Raw genomic sequence first — 16,520 nt, 5'->3', positions numbered from 1 at the left:
GTTGCATCCAGGCACGACCCCTGTTGAGTCCCTGGTAGTGGAGACTGATAGTCACAGCCCGTGGTGGACGTTCCCGACGCTCCAGCAGAGATCCTGGGAGGGAGCGGTATCGGCCCAGTGTGAGATTCAGCCTCTCCCTGAGCCTCTTGCCCTGGGGTCCGGGGCAGCCCCCCCAGGCCCCGGGACTGAGGGAGATCGGGGTGTGGCGTGCCCCACGCTGGAGACGGAGCTAGGTCGTGGGTCCTGCCCTTCACAGCCAGCGCGTGTCCCATCCATCGGGGTGGAGGGTGTGTCATCATGAGTCACTGGGTCAGTGGGCCCCTTCTCACTCCCTGTTGTAGTTGGGGACCTCCCGGGCTGAGAGGTGTCAGCCCCTCCTTCCAGCACCCCCAGCCTTTGCTGTGTCCTCCCTTGTGGCTTCCAGTGACCACATGCCATAAGCCACAGGTCACCTCCTGGCAGCCGCTGGGCTGTGTTTGGGTGTCAGGCTGATTTACTGGGTTGGTTTTGTAGTCAATGATTTTTTTTTTTTTTTGAAGAAAAATTGGGAGACATCTCAAAATCGGGCTTACTGGCTTTGCCCGAAAGATTTGGACGCTGTGGCCGCCCCCTGCCCCCAACCTCCCTGGGCCACATGCCTGAGCCCAGGCTCAGCCTTGGCTGGGGCTGACTTCGGCCATCCCTTCCTCCCCTGTGCGCGGTTCCTGCCCGCCCGGTGTGTTCCCGCAGGGGCCTGGGTGTCCACAGCTCTCCTTCCTCTGTTCGTCCCCGCCCGACTGCTACGGGGACCCCTCCCCTGGAGCCTGGTTAATCCTGCCCCTCCCTGGGCCCATAACCAAAGCCCAGGTGGACTCTGGACTTCAGCTGTTGCCGCTTGTAGACTGGCGACGCGTTTGTTTCCCGTCTGGAGCTCCCGGCCCGTGCGACGCTTTGGGTTCTTGATCACAGCCCCGTCATCTGACACTTACTGATCAACGCCCCTGAAATAATCGAACAGCCTGTTTGAGCCCCACACAGGGCTGGTCTCCAGGGGTTCTCCCCCTTGGCCTGGGTGTCTGGGTGGCAGTGGGGCCCCCCAGCCAGGCTTGTGGGGAGGTGGCCCCTGTGGCGCAGCCGGGCTGTGTGCAGGGGTGGGGGACGTGGGGAGGGCCGCTGTGGACTGGGTGGGCCCCCCCAACACCGCTGCTGGCACAGCTGTTCTTAGCAGCAGAAGCTTTTGTCCTCGTTCACATGTGGCCGACATCCCCCAGAGATGTGCCCTGAAATACTAGGACCGACCCCATAAATTCCTCCGAAAGCCGTCCTCGTCCTCGTCCTCGAGGGCCTGCGGGCGGAGGAGCAGCGGGAGGAGGCGTTCCGGCAGCTGCACAGCTGGATGTGATTGCCAGATGTTGGGAGGCAGGGACGTCGGTGGGAACCTGCCGGGCGGGCAGGAGAGGGGGCCCCGGGTCCCGCCTGGGGTCTTGGGGTCCGAAGCGGCAGCTTTGGGTCAGCCCCTCGCTGGGCCCAGGCCCTGCCAGTCGTCCCCCGAGGCCGCCCAGCTTACCAGGCACTTCCGAGGGATCCGAGCTGCGAGACTGCCCAGCAGGCCCAGCCCTGGCCTGTGGCCCTCCCTGGGTCCTGCTACGGGCCTTGATCCACTGTGCCTTTGGCCGGGAGGGTCTCCTGAGGGCTGGGGCCCTTGGGAACACCTTCTCTGTCATGGGACAGCCCGAGCATTTAGAGCTATTGCAGAGCAACACCAGCCGAGCCGAGAACCCTTGGCCAGCAATCAGGGAGGCCTCCCTGGAGGAGGGGTGTATGTGTGTAGTGTTGCTTTGGTTTATTTTTTTTTAATTTTAAATTGTGGTACGTGCATATAGACATAAAATTTACTCTCAACCATTCTAAAGTTGATTGTTAAGTGTATTCACATTGTGGTGCAGCCGTCTCTAGAGCTCCTCTTTTGCAAAACAGACTCTGTACCCACTAAACACTCCGTCCCCGCTCCTCCTCCCCCAGCCCCTGGCACCCACGACTCTACTGTCTGTCTCTGTGAATTCGACTCCTCCAGGGACCTCCTGTAAGTGGGATCGGACAGTATCTGTCCTTGCTGGGGCTGGCTTCTGTCACTCGGTGTCATGTTGGAAGCCGTGTTTGTGGCCTGTTCAGTCCTTGGTTGTTGGTTTACTCCCGCCCAGGCAGCAAGATGGATGAAGGCCTGAGACCTTGAGCCCTGTCCTCTGGAAACCCGGGGACCTGGGGTGGCGGAGCCTGTCTGCGTGCCGACCCGGAGCCCGAGCCTCCTTCCCACCGCGAAGCCCCAGGGCTTGGGGTCAAGCGGTTTGCCCAAGTCACGCCCCTGGTGCCAGCGCCCCCTCCCCGCGCCCAGGCACCAGCCTCTTCCCTGCCCCTGCCTTCCCTCTGCAGAGAGGACTGCCGCTTGGAAGGCCAGATGGAGCAGCCGGTCTGACGGAAAACACGGCCCTCCCGGGGCGCCCAGAACTTAATGAGGAAGAGCCCGGTAGAGTCGGGCGTCATGTTTGCGAAATACCCGAGGGGGGCTGCTCCCCGCGCGGGGGTTCTCGGGTGGGACCCTGGGACCCTGGCGTGCAGGGAGGGCTTGTCACGGTTTGTCTCCCTCTCTTCCTTTTAAAATTAAATGGAACGACAACAAAAAAGTGGCGGCGGAGGAAGTGCTTTTGAGCAGAGCTCACCGTGGCGGGGGAGCTGGCCCGGCTGGCCGCGGCCCAGACGGCACGAACGCTCCGATTCCATTGGAAACAGAAACAGGCTCCTCGCGGCTCCAGCCAAGGCCGCTTCCCTTCTGCTCGCCTGGGGCCGCGGGGAGGGCTGGGGTTTGGGGGTCTGTAGCCTGACGCGGGGCCTTGGTTGGGCCGGTGAACTCACTTCTCTGGGCCTCAGTTTTCTGATCCGTTGAACGGGGAGAGTCATGTTGGCACGGGAAGGTGGGGCCTTCCCCCGCAGTGGCCTTGGCTGGGATGAGCGTGGCCTGCAGCAGAGGTGGGAGCTGCCGTGGGGGTGGAGGGATGAGGGGCCTGGGGGCGTTGATGCAGAGGGGGGGTGGTGGCGGAGGTGCTCCCAGTGGCTGAGGACCCTTTATAGGGGAGGTGAGGGATGGGGCTGGTGCCAGGCGTGTCTTTTGCTCCCGGCCTCTGTTTCCCCGCGAAAGCAGGTGCAGGGGGCGGCATCGGGGAAATAGGAATCGTGGTCTCGGGCATTTGGGCTCAGGAAATGTGCACTTGAGAATCATGGACTCGCTTCTCCCAGACTCAGTTTCCTCATCTGCACGGGGGGATAGTAATAGTTCCAGCCCGGTTATCGTCGTCATCCTCGACCTCCCTCCCTCCCTCCTTGCCCTGCTATCCAGCATGCCGTGGGGCGGTCACGGCCAGAGCTGTCATTTCGGGAGCTTTCCGTGGGCTAGGAACTGTGCTGAGTTTTCCATAAATCTTCCTTCAGTGAATCTTTCCAGGTGAAGCCCAGAGAAGTCGGTACCTAGCCCAAGGTCACACAGCCACAAAAGTGGCACAGTTGAGGTTTGAGACCCGCTGGTCTCTTTCCACACATGGGAGCTCTTTGGGTCGGCAGTGCGTGGGCAGGGGGTGGCTTGGTTGGGAGGGTGTGTCCCTAGGACCAGGGGGGCTGCCCGAGGCACCAGCTTTCCTCCGTGACCCAGGGGCCTGGACTCAGCCCACAGCCTCCGTGGCTCCTGCCCTGCTCCCAGGTGGGGCTAAAACTGCTGGGCAGAAGCCCTGCTTGCTGGGGAAACAGCAGGTGAACAGATGGGTCAGATCCACGGGAGTGGCAGGGAGAGGGCACGTCATGGAACCAGGTGGGCGAATTGGGGTGGGGGGCAGGTTCCCAGGAGGCGAGCAGTCTCAGCAGGGCTGAAGACTGTGCACTGACCCTCTCCCCCGTGAGCCCCACCAGCCAGGCAGGGCATATAAACAAAGGTAGCTGACCAGGAGGGGATGTGGCAAATATTGGAGGATTAGCTAGTTATGGCCATGGGGGGCCGCAGACCTGCATTTCCCCACCAAATGATTACGTTATGCTAAAATACGTATAAAACTTACCATTTCAGCCGTATTCAAGTGAATGATTCCTTGGCATTTAGTACATTCACAATGTTGTGCAATCACCACCTTTATCTCGTTCCAAAACATTTTTATTGCCCCAAAAGGAAACCCCGTACCCATTAAGCGGTCACTTCCCGCTGCTCCCTCCTCACAGCCCCTGGCAGCCGCCAGTCCGCGTCTGTCTCCGGCTTTGCCTCTTCCGGGAGAGAACCGGCGTCAGCCAGCACGTGGCTTCTGTCTTTGACTTTGCATGATGTTTTCAGGGTTCATCCGCGTCGCGGCTCGGACCGGTGCATTCCTCTTTGTGGGCTGAGTGACACTCCACCGTGGCGACAGACCACGTTTTGTTCATCCGTCCTTCGCTGATGCACATTTGAGCTGTTTCTAGGTTTTGGCCTTTGTGACTAGCGCTGCTGTGAACATCCTTGCCCTTTTTTTGTTTTGTTCTGTTTCCGCACCTGTTTTCAGTCCCTTAGGGTCTATACCTAGGGGTGGCGTTGCTGGGTCACAGGGTGATTCTATGTTGGGCTCCGTGAGGAGGCAGCTCGAACCGCTGTCCACAGCGGCTGCACCGTCGTACGTTCCCCCCCAGCAGTGTGTGAGCTCGCCTGGTGTTTAAGAGAAGCCAGGAACCGCGGATTTCCTGGGAAACCCCTCGTTACAATGCCCCCCGCTGAGCTGCTCCCTGGGTCCTGGCGGGGGCGGCATGGGGAGAAGGAGGCAGGTCCCAGGGAGACGGCCCAGGGGGAGCATTCTGGGCTCCGAGGGAACTCCATCGTCCTGGCTGTGGCTGGCTGACACATCGCAGGCTGGAAATCCACGCAGGCCAGGGAGGGTGGTTTCCGAGGCTGGAGTCGGCTTGGCCTTTCTTCTCTAACCCAACTCAGGAGATGTGCTGGTTTGTACTTGAGAAGGAGCAGCGGTGCCTGGGAGGGGTGGGGGAACCTCTATCATTCTGACCCTCTCATTGAGATCCTCCCATTCCGATTCCGGAGTTTGGGACTAGAGGCAGTTTTCCCCAGGGTCCTCTGTGCCCAGCCGGCAGTTGTGCGGGTTTGGGGTTCTGTGTTTCTCACAGAGGTAGGCACATGGGAGAGCCTGGGAATACTAGTGGGATGAAGGCTTGGCCCTCAGGTTTGGTTAAAATAGTGAGACTGGGAAAACCTTGGAAAATGGAACAGTTAATATCCATCTGTCGACTGGGTCTATCCGTCATCCATCCTTCCATTCATTCATCCATCCATCCATGTATTCCATTTATCTATCCATCCATCCATCCATCCATGTATCCATCCATCCATCCATCCACCCATGTATCTATCCACCCATCTGTGTATCCATCCATCCATCCATCCATCCATCCATGTATCTATCCACCCATCCATGTATCCATCCATCCATCCATGTATCTATCCACCCATCCATGTATCCCATCCATCCATCCATGTATCTATCCACCCATCCATGTATCCATCCATCCATCCATGTATCCATCCATCCATCTACCCATCCACCTATCCATCTGTCCATCCATCCATCCATCCATTCTTTCTTCCTTCCTTTTTTTATTCATCCATCATCCTTCCTTCCCTCCTTCATCCATCTATCCATCCATCCACCTGTGATACATTCATCCATTCATCCACCCATTCATTCTTTCTTCCTTTCTTTCATTCATTCTTCTCTGCTTTATCCATCCATCCACCCACCTACCTATCTGTCTGTCCATCTATCCATCCACCTATCCATCCACCCACCTATCCATCCATCCATCCGTCTATCCGTCCATTCACTCTCCATCCAGCCAACCCCTGTTGAGTATCTGGCTGGACCTGTTGACTCAGCCTATCACTGGATGTCAGCTCTGGTTGTCGGCATTTTTTGTGTGACGTGGTCACTGGTGTATCTCGGTGCTCAGACAGTGCTTGCACGTAATAGATGCTCAAATAATTTCCGATTTGACAAGACTGGGGCAGAGCCTGGGGTTTGGGTTGGGTTTGTCTTGCCCAGTCTCCTGCTTGTCTGTTTTCATGGGACCAACACCTCCAACATCCTCCCATTCCTGTCTCACCCTCTGGAATGTCTGCTCCACGAGGGCGGGGACTTGGGGTCAGTTATTCGCTGCTGTGTCCCCAACACCCATCACACAGTGGATGCTTGCAGAGCGTGGGGGACAGAGCCGTCAGCCACGGGGCTCGGCGAGGCTCACCCTTGCCACGTCCTAGGGGCTTTTTGCGTCGCAGGAGTCACTCGAGGGCCTCATTCCTGAACCGTTCCGGAGCCGTCCTGTGCTAGGAGTCCCTGCTGAAGGTGGCCGTCCAATACGTGGCCGGTTCCCCGATGTTTACAGTATGGCAGGAAGTAAACGCACAAGGCGTGAACAGCCAGTTCCACCACCACTGTCGTTTGGCTGCGTCTCAGCGCACGGCCCGGGGCCACGTCTGCCCGGGAGTCCTCCCTGGCTGTGGAGCTTTTGTTTAGTGAATATTGAGTAGATGCCTACTGTGTGCCCGGCTCTGGGGATAGAGCAGTGAACCAGAGGCTGACTGAGCGCCTGCTGAGGTAGGCTGTGGCCCCCAGACGCACGGCCACCTGGAACCCGTGAGTGTGGCCCTATTTGGAAAGAGGCTGTTTGCGGGTGTCGGGGGTTAAAGTGGGCCCGAAATCCAGCACGACCTGTGTCCTTATAAGAAGGGGAGACACACGGAGAGGAGAAGGCCACGGGAACACAGAGGCAGAGACGGGGGTGACGCAGCCACACGCCAGGGGACCGGGAGCTGGGAGAGGCGCGGGAGGCTCCTGCCCTGGGGCCTGCAGAGAGAGCGGGTCCTGCCGACACCTGGCTTTGCGCTTCGGGTCCAGAAGGACGATGGGAGATGTCTCTGTTGTTTTCAGCCACCCAGTCTGTGGCCCTGCAGCCGGGAGACCAGGACACCTGCAGCGTGCCAGGCCCCGCGCTGGGGATTCAGCCGGAGCCGAGCCCGCGGTCACTGAGCGGGGAGGGCGGCCTGGGGCCGTGCGTCTGGCCCTGGACAGGCGGGTGGGGGCTGGGGTGACCTGTGCTGTTCCCTCCACCGCGGTTCCCGAGCGTGCCGGGGTGCTCTGTGCCTGGCAGGCTGGGTTTTAATTCTGAGGCCCCCTCTCCTGCCAGGGGTTCCGGTGTCAGCGCCCGTTGGTTCCCGGGAGATCCCCGGTCTCCCTTCTCCATGCTTGCTCCCCACAGTGGCTGCTTATAAAACACTCTGACCCTTTGCTCTTCCCCTCAACCGCCTTCTGTGGCTCCCCGTTGCCCTTAGAATAAAATCCGTCCTTACCATGCTCCTTCCCTGATGCTCACTCGGTGAATTTCTCAAACACAGGGCCCCTGTGCTCAGCTGTGGGCTCGTGCTCAGGAGGTGCCCTCCGCCTGGAGCACTCCCTGCCTCCCCGTCCTCCCAACTCTCTTCCTCAACCCCGGAAGTTCTCCCTCATATCCTCTCACTCGCCCCAAGGCTGGGCTAGGTCTGCGTGTCCAGAGCCCCTGTCCTCTTCCAGCGGCCGCTGCTGCTGCTTGTCTGCCCTGTGGGGCCTGGCCCCTGCCTGGTCACGTGAAGCCCCCAGCGCCTACCCCGGGGCTCAGAGAGCAGTGGGGACCCCAGAGTGTCAGTGAATGAATGCCGACCACCCGCTCCTGACCCCAAAGCAGCCAGGCCCAGCGGTGATGTGGGGGCTGTTGTGTCCGAGTTCCTACTCCAGACCCTCGAGCGTCTCCCTCACCCTCGCCTGCCCCCCTCATTGAGGAAATAGCATTGTTTTTTCCTTGTCATTCACCTCCAAACCGTGCCGGTGAAAAGCCAAAGCTTAAAACTTTCTTCCACATTTGTAACTGAACCCGCCTCCTCTCTCTGGTTTCAAAACCTTCCCGAGACGTACTAAAACCCCATGCCCACTGGCAGCCACTGCCCCCCCCCACCAGGACCCCCACTCTGCTCTCCGTCTCTCCGAGTTCCCTGTCTGCACGTTTGCCATACATGGGGTCACGCGGTATGTGGCCTCCGGGCCTGGCTTCTTTCATTCAGTGCCACGTTTTCCAGTCCGTGCACGGCGCAGCCGGCCACAGCTGTGTTCCTGTTCCTGGCTGAGTAATACTCCGCTGTGCGGGCGGGCCGCAGTTTGGGCTATGCCTGCCGTTGGGTGTCATCAGTAGTGTGGCTGTGAACGTGCGTGACACGTTTCGTTTGAGTCCCCGTTTCCAGTTCTTTTGGGTATATGCCTGACATTGCTGGCTCATACGGTAGTTCTATGTTTCAATTTTTGGGGAACTGCCAAATTTGTTTTTCTAAAAAATATTTTTTTTTTGAGTTGGCAGCAAATGTGGCTCAGGTTGGGGGGGATGGAGACTGGGTTTGCTGAGCTCGTGGTGAGGGAGGGTGGCACCAGGGCGCCACAGTCACCCCCTGGCTTTGGACCCAAGCTGCACATGAGGACATTGGGTCGGGGAGCTCCAGCCCCCATGTGTGGCCAGGGGCACCATGTGAGTCACAGAGAGCAGGAAGCCAGCCCCAGGGGTGATTCAGGAGCGTGTCACCCTCCCTGGCCTCTGGAGCCCGTGTGCACCGTGGTGAGCACGTGGCAGGGGCCTGCCATTCCCAGGTGGCATCTTCTCGGGCAAAGGAGGTCAGAAAAGCCGTGAGTAGATGGGACCTCTCTGCCACCTTACGCAACTCAAAATCAAACAGCAATTTGGAAGTTGCCTGTGGTGTCCTTGGAAGGGGGCAGCTTCCTGCTGTAGTGAAGAAGAGACCAGGGAGCTGTTTAAAATCTAGAGAGTGGAATAGAATTTGCTCTGCCGCATTATGGCCAGGGGCTTCTGGGCTTTGGGCCAAGCTCCAGCAAGGGGAATTCTAGGACAGGGCCCAGCCCTGGTGGCCACACCTGCCCCCTCTCCCAGGGGCGGTTTCTCATCTCTGGCTGCAGGACGGATGCCACGTTGCCTTTGGTGGGGCTGGGCAGGGCCAGAATAGCATCCCTTGCAGCTGGGCTGTAGCTACTTCGTTGACGGTGCTAGTGACAGTCATGATGGTAGCTCTTGTGTGCTGAGCGCTCACTGTGTGCTGGGCACCTGTTGAATCCATGATCTGTGTCACCTGGCCTTTCTTATGCCGTGGGCTGCACTTGTGGGGGGACCTGGGTGGTAGGTAGACAGACAGATGTTTTCATGGACGTGGTTACGTGTTTGTTTTTCTGATTCTTTCCACGTATTCCATGTGGCACTGGGTTTCTGTGTATTAATACCTGTGTTCGTTATAAGTTTCTCTTGTACGTAAAGTTATGCCTAACTGAATGAAAGTGACTCACTTGGATGAAAATTGTTAAGTATACGACAGGACTGGGGCTAGATGGGCATGACCTCAATATCAGGGGTGGCGTGTGAATGTCCCGTGTTTAGGGAACACTGTGTGCGTTTGTGTCATCTTCATGTTGACTCTGAGTCACGGGGACTGTGATCACCCCCATTTTGCAGATGATAAAACTGAGGTTCAGAGAAGGGAAGTGACTTGCCCAGTGCCACACAGCTTAGCCGTGGTGGAGCAGGACTTGTTCCCGTGTTCGACAGCACCCAACTGAAGGATCGTGACCTCTGTGATGCCTCCATTTTCCCCCGTGTGAGTCAGAACTCTTGGTGGCAAGTGACAGAAACCCAGCTTGGCTGGCAAGGACGAAAGGCACAGACGGAGTGCCTCGGCACCCCTAGACGAAATGAGCAGCTTTCGGACACATTTGTCATCAGCATGCGACCACACTGGCTTTCCGCCCTTCAGCTCTGCCTTCCTGCCAGTGGGCGCCGTTCTCTGGCAGGCTCCTGCCCCACGGTGGCCCTGAGAGCTCCGGGTTTCCCCATTCCTAGCGTAGAGCCCCAGGTCGGAGCCCCTTGTTCCTGGTCCTTCTAGCCAAAGTCTCAAGACTGATTCTCATTGGCTCAGATTGGGTCACATGCTCATCCATGAACCAATCACTGTCGGGGGGGGGTTGGTACAGGAATCTGATTGGCTAGGCCTGGATCACATGACCATTGCTGTGGTTCCTGAAAGGAAAGTCACATCCGTGCTGGTTCCTCCACGTGAGACCGCGGATGGGCCGGTCTCCAGGGCGTCCACCCGCTTGGAGAAGGAAGTTACCAGTTCAGGGTGGGGGCGGGGGTCGTCAAGGTGAAACTGCGGGGGCTGGGGTGCGTCCTGTCTCCCCTCCCCCCGACCATGTGGGGGGCAGCCCGGCCCCCGTCCGATGGCCACAGCCGGGGCCGGGCCCCCTGCGCCTCCGTGGACTGTGCTCACTCTCGGGGGGCGGATGGACGCACTTCTCGAGGTGCTGGTGGTGGGGGGGTGTCGGGGAGGCCTCCGTCTGGGGACTGGAGGCTGCTGTGACCCCGGAGTGGGGCAGCGGCTGCGGAGAAAGGGGAGAAGGGTCGTGGGGGCCCCGCAGGCTTCTTGGCAGCATCCCGGCGAGGGGTTCCCTTGCTCCTTACCCCGATTTCTTCCTTCCCTCTGGGTCTCCGTTTTCCCCTCTGTAAAGTGGCTGGACCGTTTCCTGCCTGTGGAAGGCTCCGTCCGTCTGCCCCTGCCCAGGGTGCAGGACCCGCTGGCTCTTGTCCTGTCCTTGGCTCTTCCCGGGCATGGTGCTTGGCTTCCCAGTCCTGTCACCTCCCAGCTCGTCCTAGATCATGGTGTCATCCTCCTGCACAGTGTCACAGGGAACCCCAGGCAGGCCTGGCCTTACCCCAAGTTGCGCTGTGGCCTGTGGTCTGTCCGAGCTGACCCTGGCCACCACTGCCCGGGACACTTGTGTGAGCCTCCCCCACGGGCCATGCCTCTCGGGACAGGCCCGCAGCCACGTGTCTGAGCTGCCAGAGGCTTTCGGAGAACCTTGTCCCAGTGACTCAGAACCCAGGGGCCGTGGAGTGAGGTTGGGTTGGGGAACGGGGCTTGGGAGCCATGTGGCTTGGGGGGTGGTGCAGAGTGGGGGTCCCTGTGCCTGCCAGGTGAGGGCCTTGGTGATGGGGAGGGGCCACACACCCCTTGGGGGGCTTACGCGGCAGCTGCCAGCCTGGCTCTGTGGCTTGGAGGGTCCCTGTGCTCTCAGTGGGCAGCGAGCGTGGCGGTGCGTGGAGGAGGGTCCACGCAGACCCCTGCCTGCTCGCCGTTCCTCATGGGGCCCCAGGAGTGGCTTGGGGACCCCGCCACAGTGCCGTGAGGAGCTGGCTGCCGGGCTGATCTTGTTTTCTTTCCTGGTTTTCTCACAGGTGCCTGTGACGGGGTGGCCTGCGAGCAGATGACCGGGACTTGCTTTTAATCCTCGGTGGCGATTCAGAGAGAGCCCCCCGGACCCCCAGCGCCATGTCGGGATCCACGCAGCCGGTTGCACAGACGTGGAGGGCCACGGAGCCCCGCTACCCGCCACACGGCATTTCCTACCCGGTGCAGATCGCCCGGCCCCACACGGTAAGGGGCACGTGTGTGCCCGGGGCCACCTGCGGGGCCCTTCTGGAGTCCCAGTGAGTCCCCACCCTGTTCCTCCTCCTCCTCGCGCCGGGCTGGTGTGGCACCGCGGCTCCCAGCCCTGGGCAGGTGGGAAAGTCTCTTTGCTTCCTTTTTAAAGCTGGGAAGATGGAGCTGGGCTCTGCCTCTCTCTTGACTGGGAGTGGCATTTGCATGCAAACATGGAGCACCTACTGTATACACCTTCCTTGCAGCCCAGTCTCAGCTCTGCTTCCTCCCTGCTGTAGGACTGGGGAGGCTGCTGGGGCTGTAGGTCTCACCCCTACCCTTCCTCCCTGACCCCATGGGCCTGGGGTTCGTTCCCTATGGCGAGGGGCCCGCGAGACTATGGCCAGCCCCTGGTACATCTCTGACTCCCTGATGGTAGGGGGTGTGGGGGTCCGGGGGGTGGCTCTGCTCACCGGGGAGCCCTGGCCTATGGCTGGGGCGGATGACCGGGCCTGGGGAGCAGGTGGCTCCGGTGTGCCCGCCTCACACACGTGTGCCCTTGGTCGGGTCTCCTAAGCTGCACCCCTGAATCCCGCCTGCGAGCGGGAGCCCCACTTCCTCCCTCACCGCTTGCTGCGTGGTTTGGCCGGGAGGATGGGCTTTTTGTTTTGCTCTATTGGCACTTACTGGGCACCTATTGCATACCGTGTCTCTGGGTGCTTGCCACGGGGCCCTCAGAGTGCTGGGCTTACCTTGTTTGACCCCCTGGCTGCTTGGCGAGGGGGCGTGAGGCCTGGCGGTCACGGCCTGGGTAGAAGCTGACCCTGCCGGCCTCCGTGTGCACGTGCACGTGTGCGTGCGTGTCCTGCCTGGCTGGTGCGGTCTGTCCTCATGACACACAGAGGGGAAGTGGTGGGAGGGCATCGCCATCAGCGAGCGAGGAGTTTTTGCATATAAACTCACCGGCCCAGCTGGGGGAGTCCTGGGCACAGTGGCCCTCCGTAGATTCGGGCACTTTGCAGAGCCAGCTGTGGTACACGGTGGGTTGCGGGTGGCTGTCACGACAGCATTCCCCAGACAGCAGCCCCTGTGCACGAGCCGCTCATACTGTCATTCCACTTTGCAGATGGGGAGACTGAGGCCAGGAGGCTAAGTCACAGGCCTCCGGCTAGATCACTGGAAGGAGGGCACCTGCTGCAGCACCAGGGTTTGGAGCCCCTGTGATGCGATGCCTCTGTTTCTTGAGCACCTACTGTGTGCCCAGGGCCGAGGCATATGCTCCTGGTGGGAGAGTATTACTAAGCATTGAAATCATCTTCTGCATCATTCTCACCACTAACAATAACGGAAAGAAGAGCTCGCGTTAACTGAGCGTGTACTACACTCTCGTTAATTGAGCGTGTACTACACTCTCGTTAATTGAGCATGTACTACAGGTCGAGTGTTTTTGTTCAAAGCCCTTCGTGTACACAGTTGCACTGGATCCCCTGGTCACCCCAGGGTGGCGACGGTTCCTGTCTCTGCTTTGTAGGTGGGGAAACGTGTTGCAGGTGAGAAAACCAGACAAGTTGCTTAAGCTCTCTGAGCCTCAGTTTTGTCATCCATAAAATGGGATTATGCAGAGTGCCACCTGCCAGATTGTCACAAGGGCCCAAGCTGATGATTTGACCAGAGTTCTCATGGCAGTGCCTGGCACAGGGTCATCTTGAGTCCACGTGCTGTCGGTACTACTGTCACTGCAGCTGCCTGGATGGGGGACCTGTCTCCCCTGGGGCCACTGTCAGGTGCCGCTGGCTTCTGTCTCCTTTCTCGTCCTGTCCTGCCGGAAGTTCCCGCCCGTCTCCCACCTCGTTCCCCAGGGGCTCAGCCCTGGGGAGTCCTCAGGTCCTGTGGCCCCTGCCCTTAGCCACAGCCGGGCCCTCTCTTGGGCACTTGCGGTCCCCACTGACCCCAGACTCCTCCCACTCTTCTCCTGCTGGGCTGTCAGTGACACAGGATGTGGCTGGACGGGACTGAGCAGTCACCATTCCCTCTAGGCAGGAGGCCGAGGCGGGGGTGAGCGGGGCCCCACCTGCAGCCACCTTTGCATAGGGGCGGCAGCAGAGCCCCCCTGTGTGTGCTCCTCCCGGGGGGCTGCCCGATACCGGCCACTCCGCCCCAGCTGGGGCTGCCCAGCCGCGGGCCCCGCTTGCTGCTCGAATGGGAGGAACAAGAGTTCTGGGCACCCCGGGGAGGGGGCCTTGCGTGTGTCAGGGCCGGAGCTGTTTTCCGTGGCTGGCTGGGGGTGAGCGTTGGTTCTGCAATCTGGAGGCCCCTCCCTGGCCGTCCCTCACCCCCCAAACCCTTCCTGCCCATCGAATGGAAGGCTTAATTTGGGGGTGCTTGCGTGTAGAGGTCTGGACCCCAAGACCATGGAGAGCCCCTGGGTGCGCCTGACCAGCCTCAGCCATGCTCCAAGCTCTGTGTGCCTCAGTCTCGATCCCCTGTCCCCTGTCCCCTGTCCCCCCTCATGTTCTCTCTGTGCCCTGGTCTCTCCTCCCTCACGGTCCCACTTCCCTCCTGTGCAGAACCAGCCCCCCTGCATCTTTCCCTGGGGGTCCCGGGGAGCCAAGCGTCTCCCAGCGTTGAAGGTCCTGCAGCAAAATGCCCGCAGGTTGTATTTTGCCGGAGACCAACACCCCCACCCCCACCCCCACCCCGGCTCCTTTCGGGCTTTCTGTGGCCCAGCCCGATTCTGCCTTGTCCCCCACGTCCTCGGGGGCCCTGTGTCTTCTGTGCTTCTCTAGTCCTTGGGCCGAATGAATGAGGTTAGAAGCAGGGACACAGAGTCTAAATCCCAGCACCACCCCTTCCTGCTGTGTGGCCAGGGGCTAGTTACTTAACCTCTCTGTGCCTCAATGTAGAAGAGCAGGTCACAGCACTGGTTCTGGGGCCAGATTGCTTGCATTCATGTCCCGCATCAGTAGTGTCCTAGCTGTGAAGCTTGGGGCAAGTTACTTAACCTCTCTGTGCCTCAGTTTCCTTACAAGCTGAGCAAGGATAGTTGTAAGATCATGAGGGTCGAGTTAGTTGACGACGCAGAGCCCTTGCATGGTGCAGGCAGGAAGCAGGCGTTTGACGCAGCCAGTAATGTAACGACGATGGTGATGATGACGCTATCATTGCGACATCGCTGTTAGTGTCCCTCTCTGTAGCCCCAGGGTACGTTTTGGGCCTTTCCTCTAGAGTAGGGGTCAGCAGACCTCTGTAAACATTTCAGGCCTGCGGGCCACGCAGCCACCCCCCACGCCGCCGCTGCCACCATGTGAGAGCGGCTGGGGTGCGCGGGGCGGGCGTGGCCCTGTGCCAGCAGCACAGGACACAAGTGCTTTGGCCTCGGGCCCGTGTGCTGACTCTTGCCCTAGATCAGTGTTTATCGGACTCTCTGTGGGAAGGACCAGTCTGTTTAATTTCCAGTTTGTCACCAACCGATGCGGGGTCCTGTCCCACAGAACCCGGGCTCTGGGAATGGGCTGAAATCTCCCTTTGCTTGTCACAGGCAGCCCTAGATGTTTCCTTGGCCCCTTCTGGGGTGAGGAGCTCCATCCGGGGCTCTGGAGAGGGGCATCCCCCACAAACTCCTCCTCCCTGCCCCTTACTCAGACCTCCCTGGGATCTGGATCTAGCATTGGACGTGAGCCCAGACACCCAGGCTCCTGGCCCCCCCGACCCTGGCCTTCCCCGCTCCCCCAGGACCTCACCGGGGAGGTACCAGCTGGGAGTCCCTCCTGGGTAAATTGCTTTTCCACAGTGGCCTGTCACCTTCCCGAGGAGTTTTAAGGGTGTCATTTATCGGTGGCTCCAACTTCCAGCTTCAGAGGTGCCAGGGCTGGGGAAAAGCCCCAGAGGCCACGTGGGTGTCTTGCCCCGATGCGCTTTTCCTGCCTCCGCTCTGAGCAGCAGCCCTGGAAGCCGGTGGAGGGGCCGGGGCAGGCTCCCTCTCCCCAGTTGGGTTTGCTGCTGTCACCCACTAGGGTGGGTTCAGAGCCCGGGCCTGTCCCCTGTCCCCAGCTCAGCCTCTGTCTTGCACCTCAGAACCTGCCCCTGCTTGCTGTGTGACTTAGACAAGCCTCATACCCTCTCTGGGCCTCGGTTTTCTCATTTTTGTATGGGCTCTGCATTGTACCTGCCCCCTGGGGTTGCCGTAGAGATTCAGTTAATGAATATATTTAAAGCATTTAGCTGTAGGTGCACACAGTAGGCAATTTATGAATGTTGGATGTTATTATTATTGTTGTTGTTGGTATCATTAATGTTGTTGTCGTCATTTGAGGAGGTCGCAGCCTGGGTGTATTCAGGCTCGTGGGACCACTGTGGGTCACTTTCTTTCTTGGGGTCTCCTCCGTTCTTGTTCGTGGTTGGGGGTCCCTGGGCTCAGCCCTGGAGACCTGCTTCAAGCCATGGAGTGGAGGCCCGTGTAGACACCTGCAGGAATGGCCCCCAAGGTGCTCCCTGGATGATCTCCTAAACCGGGACACTGTGGCCCAAGAGTCGGTGTGTGACCTCCCAAGTCCCCGCCTGGGGGCCACGTGCTGCCCCTCGCCTCTTCCCGCCTCTGTTGGCAGCTGCGGCGCCATGTTGCCGAGGCCTCTCCCGAGGGATTGGGCCGTCTGCCTCTTTGCTCACTTTGCTTTTGTGCGGGAGAAAGAGAGAATCTTCCCTTGGCAGACTGCTCGGCCTGCTGATATCCTCTCACACCTCTGTGCGAGCGAGATCCCCGCCTGGCAGCCGCAGCCCCGAGGCCTCCTCCACTCCCGCCTCCTCCACTCCCGCCCTCCCGCCTTGGCCCCATCTCCTCCCCCTCCCCCTCCTCCCCCCCTCCCCTCCCTCCTCCCCCTCCTCCTCCCCCCTCCCCCTCCTCCTCCCCCTCCCCCTCCTCCCCCTCCCCCTCCCCCCTCCTCCCCCTCCCTCTCCCTCCCCCCCTCCTCTCCCTCCC

The 16,520-nt window shown here is 60.0% G+C and overlaps 1 protein-coding gene across 15 annotated transcripts in view; it reads left to right on the top strand.

The window, feature by feature from the left end:
* Positions 1-16,520, top strand: part of NCOR2 (nuclear receptor corepressor 2) — a 187,252-nt gene that overhangs the window by 46,837 nt on the left and 123,895 nt on the right. For all 15 annotated transcript variants that reach the window (XM_045535005.1, XM_045535015.1, XM_045535014.1 and 12 more), the window contains one exon: positions 11,362-11,560. In XM_045535005.1, the coding sequence (XP_045390961.1) occupies positions 11,456-11,560 (105 nt within the window). In that variant the 5' untranslated portion in view covers positions 11,362-11,455. The remainder of the gene's footprint in view (positions 1-11,361; positions 11,561-16,520) is intronic.

This window comes from Lemur catta, chromosome 21 (genome assembly GCF_020740605.2).
Source record: "Lemur catta isolate mLemCat1 chromosome 21, mLemCat1.pri, whole genome shotgun sequence".
Taxonomy (NCBI): Eukaryota; Metazoa; Chordata; class Mammalia; order Primates; family Lemuridae; genus Lemur; species Lemur catta.
The sequence above is the reverse complement of the archived record's forward strand: the minus strand, read 5'-3'. Positions and strand labels throughout refer to the sequence as shown.